The following is a 13621-nucleotide window of genomic DNA, read 5'->3' as shown; positions in this document are numbered from 1 at the left end:
TCAACTACACAATTCTAGTCCAGTTTCTAACCTTATTACACCCCTTTACCGTTACCATTTTCTCACTACTTCCACATTTGACTACACAATTCTGGTCGAGTTCCTTTCCTTTCTCATTGCCTTCCTTTGCTTCTATTTGTCATTTTTCCTCTTTTGTTGCATTTCTTTTCCAGACTTCTTGGATTTTATCGTGTGGCAAAATTAGACAATTAAACAATAAAATTGAGAAAGAAGTGGAGATGAATGAAGAAAAAGGCCAAGTGACACAAAGAAAGGAATTAAATTAAAGTTTTAAAATAAAAAAAAGAAGTATTTTAATGTTATTTAAACATACAATATAAGTTGAATAATTAACATGTAGTTATAGTATCTGCTAAAAGCTCCCAAATATAAATGGAACTATTTTTTTTTTTTGAACAAGTATAAGAGGTTGTTTGGGGTGTCCTAAATAAGTATATTTTTTATTTTTTTAGACTAAAAAATTGAGGAAAAAAATATGGATGTTTGGGTTAACTTTTTGATTTTTTATGAAAAAATGTGTATTAAAAAATTGTATAAATTAGCGTGTAGGAAAAAATTAAGATTGAGAGTTGTGCAGCTGTAATTGTTGACTTTTGGTGAATAGTGTTAACTTTTTAACTTTTTAGCTTTTTAGCTTTTTATGGACTTGTCAAACTTGGCCTAAATCAGTGTGTTTGGTTTGAGTTTTTTGAATTAAGTTTTTTAAAAATTAAAATTTTTTAGTTTTCGTGTTTTTTTGTTTTTAGTGAATATTTTTTAAATTTTAAGCATTTTTTTTACTTTTTAGGTGCACCTTACTTAGATATATCTAAAAAGTAAAAAATTTATAAAAAAATATTTTAAAAAATTAATAAATACATAAAAATATAAAAAATATACTGAATTCTGATATTTTTTTGTATTTTAGGTATTTAGTAAATTTTTAAAAGGTTTCTTTACAAATTTTTTACTTATCTAAATTAAGTGTGTCTAAAAATTTTAAAAATTACTTAAAATATTAAAAAAAATAAAAATAAAAAAAAAAGAAAGTAAAATATTATAATTTTTTTTAAAAAAAAAAAAAATAAACCAAACATAGTAAATGGAACTATTTGAAAGGTGATGGTTTGGTTTGATGCCGAGGTGGGACTCCCACCCATTAATGCTGCGGATAGCCTCGATATATCTCTCTCCCTCTCTCTCTCTCTCTCTGTATATATCTAGTTTCTCTCTCTACCTTCCACTCTCGCTGGAGCTTTAACAATGGCGGAACACGACCCCATCACTCCTCTACTACCCAAACACCGCCTCTCTCATCCCTCCGACGAGCCTCAATTTATTGTACCCGTGGACGACGATTGGGGTTCCGAAGAAGAACCCCCAAGTCGACTTCACAACTACGAAACCGATCCGATTAACAATAGCCATTCAGCGATTGAGAACCCATTTGAGTTTCTCGGTGCTGGACCTCTCTCCGTGCCTTCCTCGGCCACTATCGATCCCTTTCGCAACCACACGCCGCAAATTGAAGGGGTTTATGAGTGGTTGAAGATCCTGATTTGTGTGCCTATTGCGATTGTTCGGCTCGTGTTGTTTGGGTTGTCTTTGTTGGTTGGGTATGTGGCTACTCAGTTTGCTCTCCTCGGTTGGATGGATAAGCAGAACCCAATGCCCAAATGGAGGTGTAGAGCAATGTGGGTTACTCGAATTTGTGCTCGGTGTATCCTCTTTTCTTTTGGGTAAGTCAATTGTGTTGATAATTTAGTTTCTTTTTAAGTGTGTGGATACATATTTATGATTTCATATGAAAGCATTTATCTTGCAATTAGATTGTGAACATTTTTAATTTATTTATTCATATATGATATTAGGGGCCAATGAATTATAATCGTAATAATGAAGATTTATACATTACATAATCAATAGAAAGAAATTCGTAAAGTGCGAGAAAAGGGCAGAGTGAGGAATCTTCCATCAAGGGCCAGAAGACAGGCATTGGCGAATTTCGCACAGGCGAATGGTGGGTGGGGTCATGTGTAAAAGGATTAAATAATTATTAAATATAAATCAATATATTAAAAATTATAGAAGCCTAGTCTAAATTTATATATGCTATCCACTTTTTGTAAGCATATGGTCTTGTTTAGTGGAATTTATTTGGGTTGATAATTGAGTTTCTTAAGTGTGTTGATACATATTTATGATTTGCAATTAAACATGAGCATTTATGTATTCATATGTGATATTGTGGGCTAATGAACTATAATCATAATAATAAAGATCAAATATATCATATAATTAATACAAGGAAACTCCTAGAGTGGGGGAGACAGGGCAGAGCAAGGAATCTTTAATCAGTGGCCGGAAGAAAGGCAAATTTTGCACAAGCAAATGGTGGGTTGGGTTGAGTGTAAAAGGATTAGATAATTATTAAAATAAAAATTAATATAAGACAATTACTAATAAAAAAATTATAGAAGCCTAGTCAATTTACATATGCTACCCACTTTTTATAAGCATATGGTCTTGTTTGGTAGAATTTATTTGGACTGTTTATATATATATTGTCTTGAGAATATGTTTTTTAGCTTCTATTGTTTTTACTTTTTTCGTTTTAATAATAATTATCTATCCTATTATATTAAGGGAAGGTTGAACTTGGTGTCTAAGCCTTTGCTTCCTTTTTCTTAAGCCACGTGTCTCTCATTTCTTATGTCATGTGTCCCTCATTTTTCTATTTGAAAAAAATAAAAATAAAAAAAATAGACAAATGGGAGGAGTGGGACTTGGACCTTAGACCTTGAGTGTATTGAAGAAGACTCTGACCACTTGAGTAGCACACAATATATGGTAAAATAAGAAAGTAGAATTTTCTGAAAAGTGAATTCTGGAAATCAAAACCAAGTAGAGTGAATGTTATCCTTCAAGCAAATTACTTTTTCGAATAATACCTTAAAACATAATCTTCTAGTACATACCACCACCATCACCATTTCTTAGTACACGCTATTGGCCACCACCATTAACTACCACAACCGCCGCGACCTCCTCCATTCTTCGCCACTTCTCTCAAATTTTGTCACCTCCTCCTACCTAGCCTTGTTGCACCCCTCTACCGCTACCCATTTTCTCACTGCTTCCACCTTCGACTACACAATTCTAGTCCAATTCGTTTCCTTTCTCATCGCCTTCCTTTGCTTCTCCTTCTCATTTTGCTCTTTTGTTGCACTCCTTTTCCAGTCTTCTTGGATTTTAAGGTGTGGCGAAATTAGACAATTGTTAAGTATTATTGTATAAGGGTAGTTAAGGATAGTTATGTCTTTTGTTCCTTTAGTCTTTTATTATAAGTATGTGTAACCCTAATAGGTTTATGTGTGTGAATAATATACAGTTCTCTTCCTTTTCTTTCTTTTATGCAAATCTAACATGGTATCAGAGCATCATCTTCCTCCTTGAAGATTCGTTTCTTTTTCTTGTTTCTTTCGTTCTTCCTTGTACACAGAAAAAATCAGAAAAAAAAAAAAAAAAAAAAATTCGAAAAAAAAAAAAAAAAAAAAAAATCCTTTATGGTCGAAATTTGATGGGTTTTCACCCTAGATTTTTATTTTAATTTTTTGATGAGTTTTTGAGTGTTTTTCCAATTTTTGTTGATTTTTGGAAAAAACGATTGATTTTTTTGGAAGTCCCTGCTGCGGCCTGTTTTTGGCTGTTTTTTCCCTTCCTCCCTCTACCTTGGGAGCCGACTGGGACTGATCTAGGGTTGGGAGGACTGGTTTTGATGATTTGGCAAGCTTTCACTCTATTTTTGTCAATTTTCCTCAGTTTCAGCACGTTTTCTCTCAGTTTCTGACTGGTTTTGGTCTCTCCAGCCCCTGTTTCGGCTCTGTTTTTGTCTCTAGAGGTAACTATTGTCCTTAAGTTGAGTTGGTGGATTGCCTCTGTTGGTTTTTGCTGTTTTTCGACTGGTATTTGCTTTTTTCCTATTGTGGGCATTTAATCTTCAATGGTTGAGGGTGAGACTAAGGATACAATTAGTGATGAGGGTGGCCTCCGTCGTGTTATGACTCTTACCGACAATCCCTCTCTTCAAATTAGTCCTGTTAAATTGGATGGTTCCAACTATTTGATTTGGTCCCGCTCATGTGGTCTTGCTATTGCTGCTCGCCGTTTGACTGGCTACATTACTGGTTCTCTTCCCCTACCGGATGGTGATGCCTCACTCCATACTCAATGGATTTCTGAAAATGCTCTTGTTATGACTTGGCTCATCAACTCTATGCAGCCCACTATTAGTCGGAGTTTCCTTTTATTAGATACTGCTCATAAGATTTGGACAGCTGCAGCCCAAATGTACTCCCAACAAGGTAATGATGCACAGGCGTATGAGTTGAGGAAGAAGCTTCGGAGCTTAGATCAGAAAGATAGATCACTCGCAGTCTACTATGCTGAGTTGAGTAGTTTGTGGCAGGAACTAGACTATTACCAAAGCTTCCAGGCTGTTTGTTCTCGGGATGCCACGTTGTTTCAACAAACCGTTGAGAAAGAGCGTGTGTATGACTTCCTTGCTGGCTTGAACTTGGAGTATGATCAGATTCGCGTCCAGGTGTTGGGTCGTTCACCTTTTCCCACCCTACGCGAGGCTTATGCCCTTGTCCAGCAAGAGGAGAGTCGCCGTAGTGCTATGGTACATTCCTCTATTCAGGATCGTTCTGCTTTAGCTGTTGCTCCTCCTCCTCGGGCTCCTCGGCCTAGTCCAGTTCAGTCTGGGAGTCAGGGTACACTGGTTGATCGAGATCGCTTGAAGTGTGATTATTGTGGGAAAGACAGACATGATCGAGAGCATTGTTGGAAACTGAATGGTCGCCCTACTCGGGGTCGAGGTCGTGGTAGTACAGCTCGACCCCAAGCACATGTGTCCGAGATTGCTGTGAGTCCTTCTGAGCCCAGCACTCTTTCCCAGGATGAGTTACACACTCTCAGACGTTTGATGGCTCGACTTGACTCTCCTTCTACCACAGTTTCTTCTACTTCTGCTTCTTCCAATTTTGCCAACACAGGTATTCCTGCTAGTGCTCTTAGTACCTTATCATCGCCTTCTTGGATTATTGATTCCGGTGCCACCGATCACATGACAGGTGCCTCTAGTCTTTTCTATTCTTATTCTCCTTGTTCCGGCCGAGACAAGGTTCGAGTGGCTGATGGCACTTTATCCTCTGTCTCTGGCAAGGGTTCAGTTCATTGTTCATCTTTGCTTTCTCTTTCCTCTGTGCTTCATGTTCCTACTTTTTCCACTAATCTGCTTTCTGTTAGTAGTCTTACTACTTCTCTAAATTGCTCAGTGACATTTTTTCCTACTCATTGTGTCTTTCAGGACCTGGCTACGGGGAAAATGATTGGCAATGGTAGAGCACAAGGTGGGCTGTACTTTCTGGATGCCGTTCCTCCTGTCGTCCCATCTCAAGCTCTCAAGTGCACTATTGGCTCCTCTCTTTCTCTCCTTCATCAGTGGCATCGCCGTTTGGGTCATCCTTCCTTTAATGTTTTAGAGAAACTTTTTCCTTCTTTAGTTCGTGATTGTCCTAGGAGTATTTTTGGTTGTGATGCTTGTGAACTTGCAAAGCATAAACGTACTTGTTACCCTTCAATTAATAAAAGTACTTTTCCTTTTATGCTTATTCATACTGATGTGTGGGGCCCTTCCCCTGTGGTTTCTACTTCTGGGTATCGATGGTTTGTTACTTTTATTGATTGTTTTTCCCGTGTGACTTGGATTTACTTGCTTTGAACTAAGAGTGAAGTTTTTTCTTGTTTCCAAACTTTTCATAAAATGGTGACCAATCTTTTTAATGCTCAAATCAAAATTCTTCGTAGTGATAATGGGACTGAGTATGTTGATGGAGTTTTTCGGGCATACTTAGAGGAGCATGGCATTCTTTATCAGACTAGTTGTGTTGGTACTCCTCAACAGAATGGGGTTGCCGAACGCAAGAATGGCCATCTTCTTGAAGTTGCTCGCTCTCTCTTGTTTACCATGAATGTCTCTAAGTCTTTTTGGGGTGATGCTGTTCTTACCGCTGCTTACCTTACCAACCGTATGCCTTCCAGTGTCCTCCAATTCCAGATTCCTCTTCAACTGCTTCCTGTCGCATATCCCACCTCGTCTCTTCCTCCTCGGGTGTTTGGGTGTGTCTGTTTTGTTCATTTGCAACCTCGTACTCGTGGGAAACTCGATCCTAAGGCTGTGCGTTGTGTCTTTATTGGTTATTCTGCTACTCAGAAGGGTTACAAATGTTATGATCCTCACACTCGCAAAGTGTATGTCAGTATGGATGTCACTTTCCGTGAAGCTGTGTCCTTCTTTCCTTCTCCTCCGCCATCTCCTCCGGGGGAGAGTAGTGGTATAGATGAGATTGCGGATGAGGAGATGGCCTATCAACACGAGTTGTCTTTTTTCCTTCCTAGTCAGCGGACTATTATTTGTGGTGAGGGGGAGCCTAATAGTTCTCTTGATGTGGAGCCTGACATTAGTGGTCGTTTGGACAGGGCTGATTTTAAGACTTATTCTCGACGTCCGAAAGAGCAAGCATCTCTTGTGCCACCAAACCCATCATCATCCCTCATGCCAGTTCCAGGTAATGCATCTCAGTCTATCCCTCTACCTGTAGTTGAGAGTCCTGTTGTCAATGATTCGAGTCTTCCTATTGCTCTTAGAAAGGGGGTTAGGGCATGTACTCAACACCCCATTTCTAAATTTGTGTCATACGATTCATTGTCTTCTACATATCGTGCTTTTGTTTCGTCTTTGTCTTCTGCATGTATTCCCCAGGGTTGGACAGAAGCTATCAATGATCCTAAGTGGAAAGTAGCTATGGTAGAAGAGATGCAAGCTCTAAGCAAGAATAACACTTGGGAGTTGGTTTCTCTTCCTAGTGGAAAAAAGCCTGTAGGGTGTAAATGGGTGTTCACCATCAAGCAGAAAGCAGATGGAACAATTGAACGGTACAAAGCACGGTTAGTGGCCAAGGGATTTACTCAGACATATGGAATTGATTACCAAGAAACCTTTGCTCCTGTGGCAAAGATGAATTCCATTCGAGCTATTCTCTCATGTGCAGCTAATTTGGGATGGCCTTTACAGCAGTTAGACGTGAAGAATGCATTTCTCCATGGTGATTTGGAGGAGGAGGTATATATGGATATACCACCAGGATTCTCATCTCAGTCTACAGTTGGGAAAGTTTGTAGGTTGAAAAAGGCGTTATATGGTTTAAAACAATCTCCTCGGGCTTGGTTTGACAGATTCCTAAAGGCTATGTTGAGGTTCGGGTATAAGCAAAGCAATGCAGATCACACAATGTTTGTCAAACGTCACGCAAATAAGGTAACTGTGCTTATAGTGTATGTGGATGACATAGTTGTGACAGGTAATGATGAGGAAGAAGTGACACATCTTAAGATGCTGTTGGCCAAGGAATTTGAGATCAAAGACCTTGGTTCATTGCGGTACTTTCTTGGGATTGAAGTTACCAGATCTGACAAAGGCATCTTTCTTTCTCAGCGAAAGTATATTCTAGATCTTCTTGAGGAAACTGGCATGTTAGGCTGCCAACCTGCTGATTCTCCAATTGAGGCTAATCACCATCTTTGTAGTGGTGTTGGTGATCTTGTGGAGAAGGAAAGGTACCAGCGACTTGTTGGAAGACTTATATATTTATCCCACACTCGTCCAGATATTGCCTATGCGGTTGGGATAGTGAGTCAATTTATGCATGAGCCTCGTGCCCCTCATTTGGATGCAGTGTATCGTATTTTGAGGTATCTTAAATCTGCTCCTGGAAAAGGGATTTTATTTTCCAATCATGGTCACTTGAGGTTGGAGGCATTCACAGATGCTGATTGGGCTGGTTCTATAGATGACAGGCGATCTACCTCCGGTTATTGTGCATTTGTGGGGGGAAATTTAGTGACATGGCGTAGTAAGAAACAAACAGTGGTGTCCAGATCTAGTGCAGAGGCAGAATACAGGGCTATGGCGCATGGTACATGTGAATTGATGTGGCTCCAGTCCTTGTTGAATGATATTGGGTTTGTTTGTAGTGAACCATTGACACTGTACTGTGACAACAAAGCTGCCATTAGTATTGCTCACAATCCTGTTCAGCATGATAGAACCAAACATATTGAGATTGACAGACATTTCATCAAGGAGAAATTGAATAAGGGTTTCATATGTATGCCTTTTGTGAAGTCTGCAAATCAATTGGCTGATGTCTTTACTAAGGGTCTTAGTAGTAAAGTTTTCCATCCTATTTGCTGCAAGTTGGGCATGAGAGATATCTTTGCACCAACTTGAGGGGGAGTGTTAAGTATTATTGTATAAGGGTAGTTAAGGATAGTTATGTCTTTTGTTCCTTTAGTCTTTTATTATAAGTATGTGTAACCCTAATAGGTTTATGTGTGTGAATAATATACAGTTCTCTTCCTTTTCTTTCTTTTATGCAAATCTAACAACAATAAAACTGAGAAGGAAGTGGTGATGAAAGAAGAAAAAGGCCAAGTGACACGCGGGAAGGAATTAAATTAAAATTTTAAAATTAAAAAAAAAAAGTATTTTAATATTATTTAAATATATAATATAAATTGAGTAATTAACATGTAGTTAGAGAATATGCTAAAAGCTCCCAAACATAAATGTAACTAATTTAAAGGTGATGGTTTGACACCGATGTGGGACTCCCACCCATTAATGCTGCGGATAGCCTCATGCCGCATGCTGCTATTGGCTTTTTTGGGCTTTTGAAGGTTAATAATGTAATTTTAAGTGTGCCAGTCTATGAAGCACGGACACGGACACGGACACGAGACACGGCAATTTTCAAAAAAAGGGGACACGGACACGGCGGGGGACACGGCGAAATTTTTTTTTTTTTAATATATATATTTGTATGTGTTATGTAAATTAACAAACACTAACATAGTAACCATTAATTCAATAAATATAAGAGAGGCAAAAGATTCAACATCCAACATCCAACATCTTGAAATAAATATAAGGGGAAAACATCCAACATCCAATAATATTTGTCACAAAAGCACTAAATAAGAGGCAAAGAAGGAAAAAAAAAAGAAAAGAAGTAGGCAGATTGTGATACAAAAATTACATTGAAAAGTATAATTTCCCCCTCTTGCACCAGATTTTTCTAATCTAGTCACATATTTCCACAGTGGCTTATCATCTTCAGCATCAAAGGCAGATTGTGTGTTATTGGCAGAATTTGAACTAGACATTTTTCCTATAAATTAACATTAACATTAAAAAATAAAAAATAAAAAATAAAAAAAGAGTTTACATAATGTATATATGTATATATATAAACCTATAATTATTATTTTTTAAATACAATTTTATATATAAAAAATAAAAATAAAAAAGAGTTTACATACTGTATAAATTTTTTTTTACAGTTTTTAATATATACTCATAAAAATCTCACAGTTTTAAATACAATTTTTTTTACATATAATTAAACAAAAAAAAGGTCTTATATATGTAAATGTATAAACAAATAAAAATAAAAAAAAAATAAAAAATAAAAAAGTCTGGTCGAACGTATAAAAAAAAAAGAAAAAAAAAATTGAAGACAGTTCAGTTCAGTCGAACCGAAGCAGAGCACAGAGAGAGAGAGAGAGAGAGAGAGAGAGAGAGAAAGAGAGCGAAAGAGAAAGAGACAGGCAAGAGAGGGGCTTACCTTCGAAGACGACCAGATCGAAGGTCGAAGACGCTGGATCGACTGAAACGGAGACACAAACGACTGGATCGAAGGTCTACGATCAACTTCGGAGGGCTTCGATCGACTTCGGACTGCTGCGACTGAGAGAGATAGCTTCGATCGACTTCAGAGGCCTTCGACTGAGAGAGAGGAGGGCTTCGACTTCGACTGAGAGGTCTGATTTTACTATTTTTTACCTCAGTTGTTCGATTAGGGCTTTGCCCGTTAGTTTTTTTTTTTTCTTTTTTTTTTTAAACTTGTTAAATATTATACTTTGACCCCAAATAAATATAGAAAATTTAAAAAAGAATCCCGCCGTGTCCCTTGGCGTGTCCAGATATGGACACGCGTGTCCCCGCCGTGTCCCTGCCGTGCCCCCTTCCAAAAAAATTATTAAATTAAAGGGACACGCCATCTGGCGTGTCCCCGTGTCGGACACTGCCACGGCACCATTTTTGAAGTGTCCATGCTTCATAGGTGCCAGTAAGGATCAATAAGTCCTTACAAAAATTTTAATTGCCAACCAATTATCAGGCGATTGTGTTGAAATTTTTGTAGCCTCAATGAAGAGGATTTTTACTGGTGGCTTTGCTTAAGAGACGGTTTTAAAGATATGGAAAATAACAATAATAGATAAAAACAATTTTATGAACTGAATTTCATTAAATAATACGAACTTACAATGATCCAGCCTCAAAGAGGTTCACAGCAACAAATTACTTGAAATTACTCCTAAGAATTGAAATGTAGTACATGAATTGAAGAACTGGGAATTTAAAAACTGGAAAGAAAAATATGAAATAAGTAGTTGATTTTTGGATCTGAGTGTGGGTCCTTCTGTTGGCCTTCTCTTCTATTTATACTTTCTAATGGTAATTGTCGTAGTGGGCTTCTAACCGTTGAAATGCCCTTTTACGATATATGGTCATGGCCTCGCACAGTTAGCTTCCACTACGCCATTCTTGTAGTTAGGCTTCCCTCCTGAATTTGAATTTGAATTGTGAGTAACCGTTGGGCCACGTCATCTTGCGCCTTCTAACTGCTCCAATGCTGCGCAGATCCGTTATTTCTAATATGAACTGCTACGTGTCTGTCGTTGATTGGAAACTTGTATTAACTCCCTAAATTACCCTTTATGAGCCACGTGTTAAGCTGCAATTGGCTTATACAAAATATATAGCCAGCATTACCCTCCACACCAATATACCGAATACTTGGCGATATTAGTGGATCAGTGTACTTTGCCCACGTCCTAGGACGTGCATCGACTTTGTTTATTTTGGAAGTGTAACCATTTTCCGAGCAATGAAGCGTTGAACTTCTTTAAATTCTTCCTTGCGATTTGAACCTCCGTTATCTACGTAAACGAAAGGACTAATACCTCTCCTGATGGCTAACCAACCCACTTCTTTCATTGATCAAGCATATGAAGAGTTTTTGGACAATGATGATCAATCTCGAAAGAACCTTCATGCATTTATTGGCCACATTTAGCCATCTCCATTTATACAAGTTATGGAAGCTTTTGCACAATATGAGCCTCTGGGCCAAGCACTTGCACAAATGAATCTTGGAAGCTCTTCATCTGTTCAAAAACTCTCTGCATGGGATGAATCTGCTTCCTCTTCTTCTGGAAATACTAGCTGGTGTACTTGGCCCACACCCGCTTAACTTCAAACAAGGGAGCAAATCCACCATCGATTTCCTGAATTTGATGACCCCGCTGCAATCCATCCCTCTATGAGTAACTCTGTAGTCTATCTATATGTTCCCTTCGACCGTCTTCGTAGTCTCGAAGACAACTTGCTTTCAGCATGGTACACTTCTACCTTGCCAACTAGAATAGTGCGAAAGACCCCGCATCCCATTGAAGCTTTGGGAATCAGCCCCTTACTCTTAGCCAAGAAAGCAAAACTTTGCTCCTCTGACTGGCTAGAATGTGTGAACGAGCCCCAGTTTCCATCTTCATTTGGAGGGGACCCAATTGCTCCTTTCCTGCCTTCCAACCCTAATTGGATTGAGGAATTGAAGCTTACCCTTTTCGAAAGCCAGCATTTTGCTCCTAACCAGGCTCTAGTTTCTCCAACTGTTTATCAGCAATATAGAGGCCTAGACTCTGCTTGCTGCTTTCTCTCACTTATCCTTCTAGGTCCTTTGAGATGACATCTCTCACAAGAATCTTTTATGGGCTTGTGATATTGACTCTCGAAGCTGCATTCTCAACCCTGTGGCCCAGGCAGAGCTTCACACTTTCCTAGATCAGTTCCCTTTACTGCTGAACTGACACAAAAATGCTTCTGCTGGTAGTGAATCCCTGGAGGAGATCTCTGTTGCTTGCATTCAGACCCAGTACGAGGCAGAGAATCTTCTTGAAGAGTATGAGGACTTCAAGAACCAAGATTCAGAGTATGGAGAAGATGTCAACATGGGTGATACGCATGGGAGGGGAGAGATGGATGAAGTGAAGAGAGCTCTTAAGCAAACAATGTTTGAAATGAAGACCCAATAACTCTTCTTCCAAATAAGGGCTCATCAATTAGATAAACCAAACTTAGTTAGGATAGAAGAAAGGCTAGAAAAGAAATATGTATTTATTGAGTTTTGCTGGACAAAATTTCATGACCTTGTTACATTGTCTACTCCTTACTTTTATGAGATTGAGAATGTAGCCAAATAGGCCCTCCCAATGTAAGTATTTATATTAATAAAATTGGGTTTTTCATATTTCAATTGTATGGTTAATATAACCTTATCCCTCACTTTGTTCACATAATTTATGAGTGGCAGCTTCGAAGTAACCAATCTTGCTTCCAAGCTTGGTTTACGTTTCTCGAAGCATGGAGTTTCTCTTTAAAGTGACAATATTTGTCTTCAAAGGGGTTTGTTTTAATAGAAAGTTCAAGAAAGTACTTTTATGTGTGGGTAAGTCCTCTGGTCTTTGAAATTTCCACATTGCTTGACCAAGTACTCGCTTTGTAGTGCTTACTTATTTTGGACTCAAAAAATCAGGCAAGAGCCATATTCTAATCACAGAATACTACAAAGACTCCTTTGAAGGAAATTGCCTTTTATGGAAAGCCTAAGAGCATACCCTCAAAACCTTTGAAGTAAACAAACCCCAACTATACTTGAGTTTAACGTGTAAAACTGGCTTTGTTGAAGCCAACTACCTGTTTTTGAAGCCAAGTTGAGTATTTGAAATGTGTTTCCCTCCCAAAATGCTGCTCTTTAAGGAAACTTTCCTCCTTGTGTTTTCAGGACCTGCTTTTGTTTTAAAATAAAGGCCCTAATCCCACACGGGTCGAAATAATCAATTGATTGATTTGGGTCTACTTGACCCGTTAGGCTGAATGGGTAATTTTGGAAAGAAAGGTTTAAAACCTCAATTTCTCGCGATCTTTCCTATTCACTTGTCCAGTATTTCCCTTTCCCTCTCATTGCTGTCGAGTTTAAGTTCTTACCCTTCTCAAATTCACTCTTTACACCCTTCTTTCAACCTCTCACTAAATGGCTTCTTCTTCCTCGAAAGTACCAGTTATTGAGCGTATGAACTCGTCTGTGGCTTTAAGGAGGTGTCTCAATGAAGAGATTGACAAATACAAAGCTGGTGAACCAAGTGCCATTGATGGGCGCATCTTCGTCCCCCGTCACCATGCTTAAGGGGAATACATCCTTGAACCTATCTTCAGAGAAGCCCTTGCCCAGTTTCCTGCTCTGTACCCTCGCTTGGAGGATCACCAACTCCTTTACGAAGGGAATCTTGATTGGGGAAGGTAGAGGATGAACCGACCTCACCGCTGGTGGCCCACATTGAGGACAGAATGGGAGGAATGGCATGATAGAGTTGTTCC

At 38.6% G+C, this 13621-nt stretch overlaps 1 protein-coding gene across 8 annotated transcripts in view; it reads left to right on the top strand.

Annotated features, from left to right (window-relative positions):
* Positions 1 to 1111: 1111 nt before the first annotated feature.
* LOC114280061 (lysophospholipid acyltransferase LPEAT2) overlaps positions 1112 to 13621 on the top strand; it is a 63741-nt gene continuing 51231 nt past the window's right edge. For 6 of the 8 annotated variants that reach the window (XM_082916688.1, XM_082916687.1, XM_082916684.1 and 3 more), the window contains exon 1: positions 1143 to 1739. In XM_082916688.1, coding sequence (XP_082772814.1) covers positions 1264 to 1739 — 476 coding nt within the window. In that variant the 5' untranslated portion in view covers positions 1143 to 1263. Of the gene's footprint in view, positions 1740 to 13621 lie in introns of all 8 variants that reach the window. The other 2 variants (XM_082916682.1, XM_082916686.1) reach the window with 2 other exon arrangements.

The sequence above is a fragment of the Camellia sinensis genome, chromosome 2, assembly GCF_055761805.1.
Source record: "Camellia sinensis isolate YWXY chromosome 2, ASM5576180v1, whole genome shotgun sequence".
Lineage (NCBI taxonomy): Eukaryota > Viridiplantae > Streptophyta > Magnoliopsida > Ericales > Theaceae > Camellia > Camellia sinensis.
Note: the sequence above shows the minus strand (reverse complement) of the source record. Positions and strands in the feature narration are given on the sequence as shown.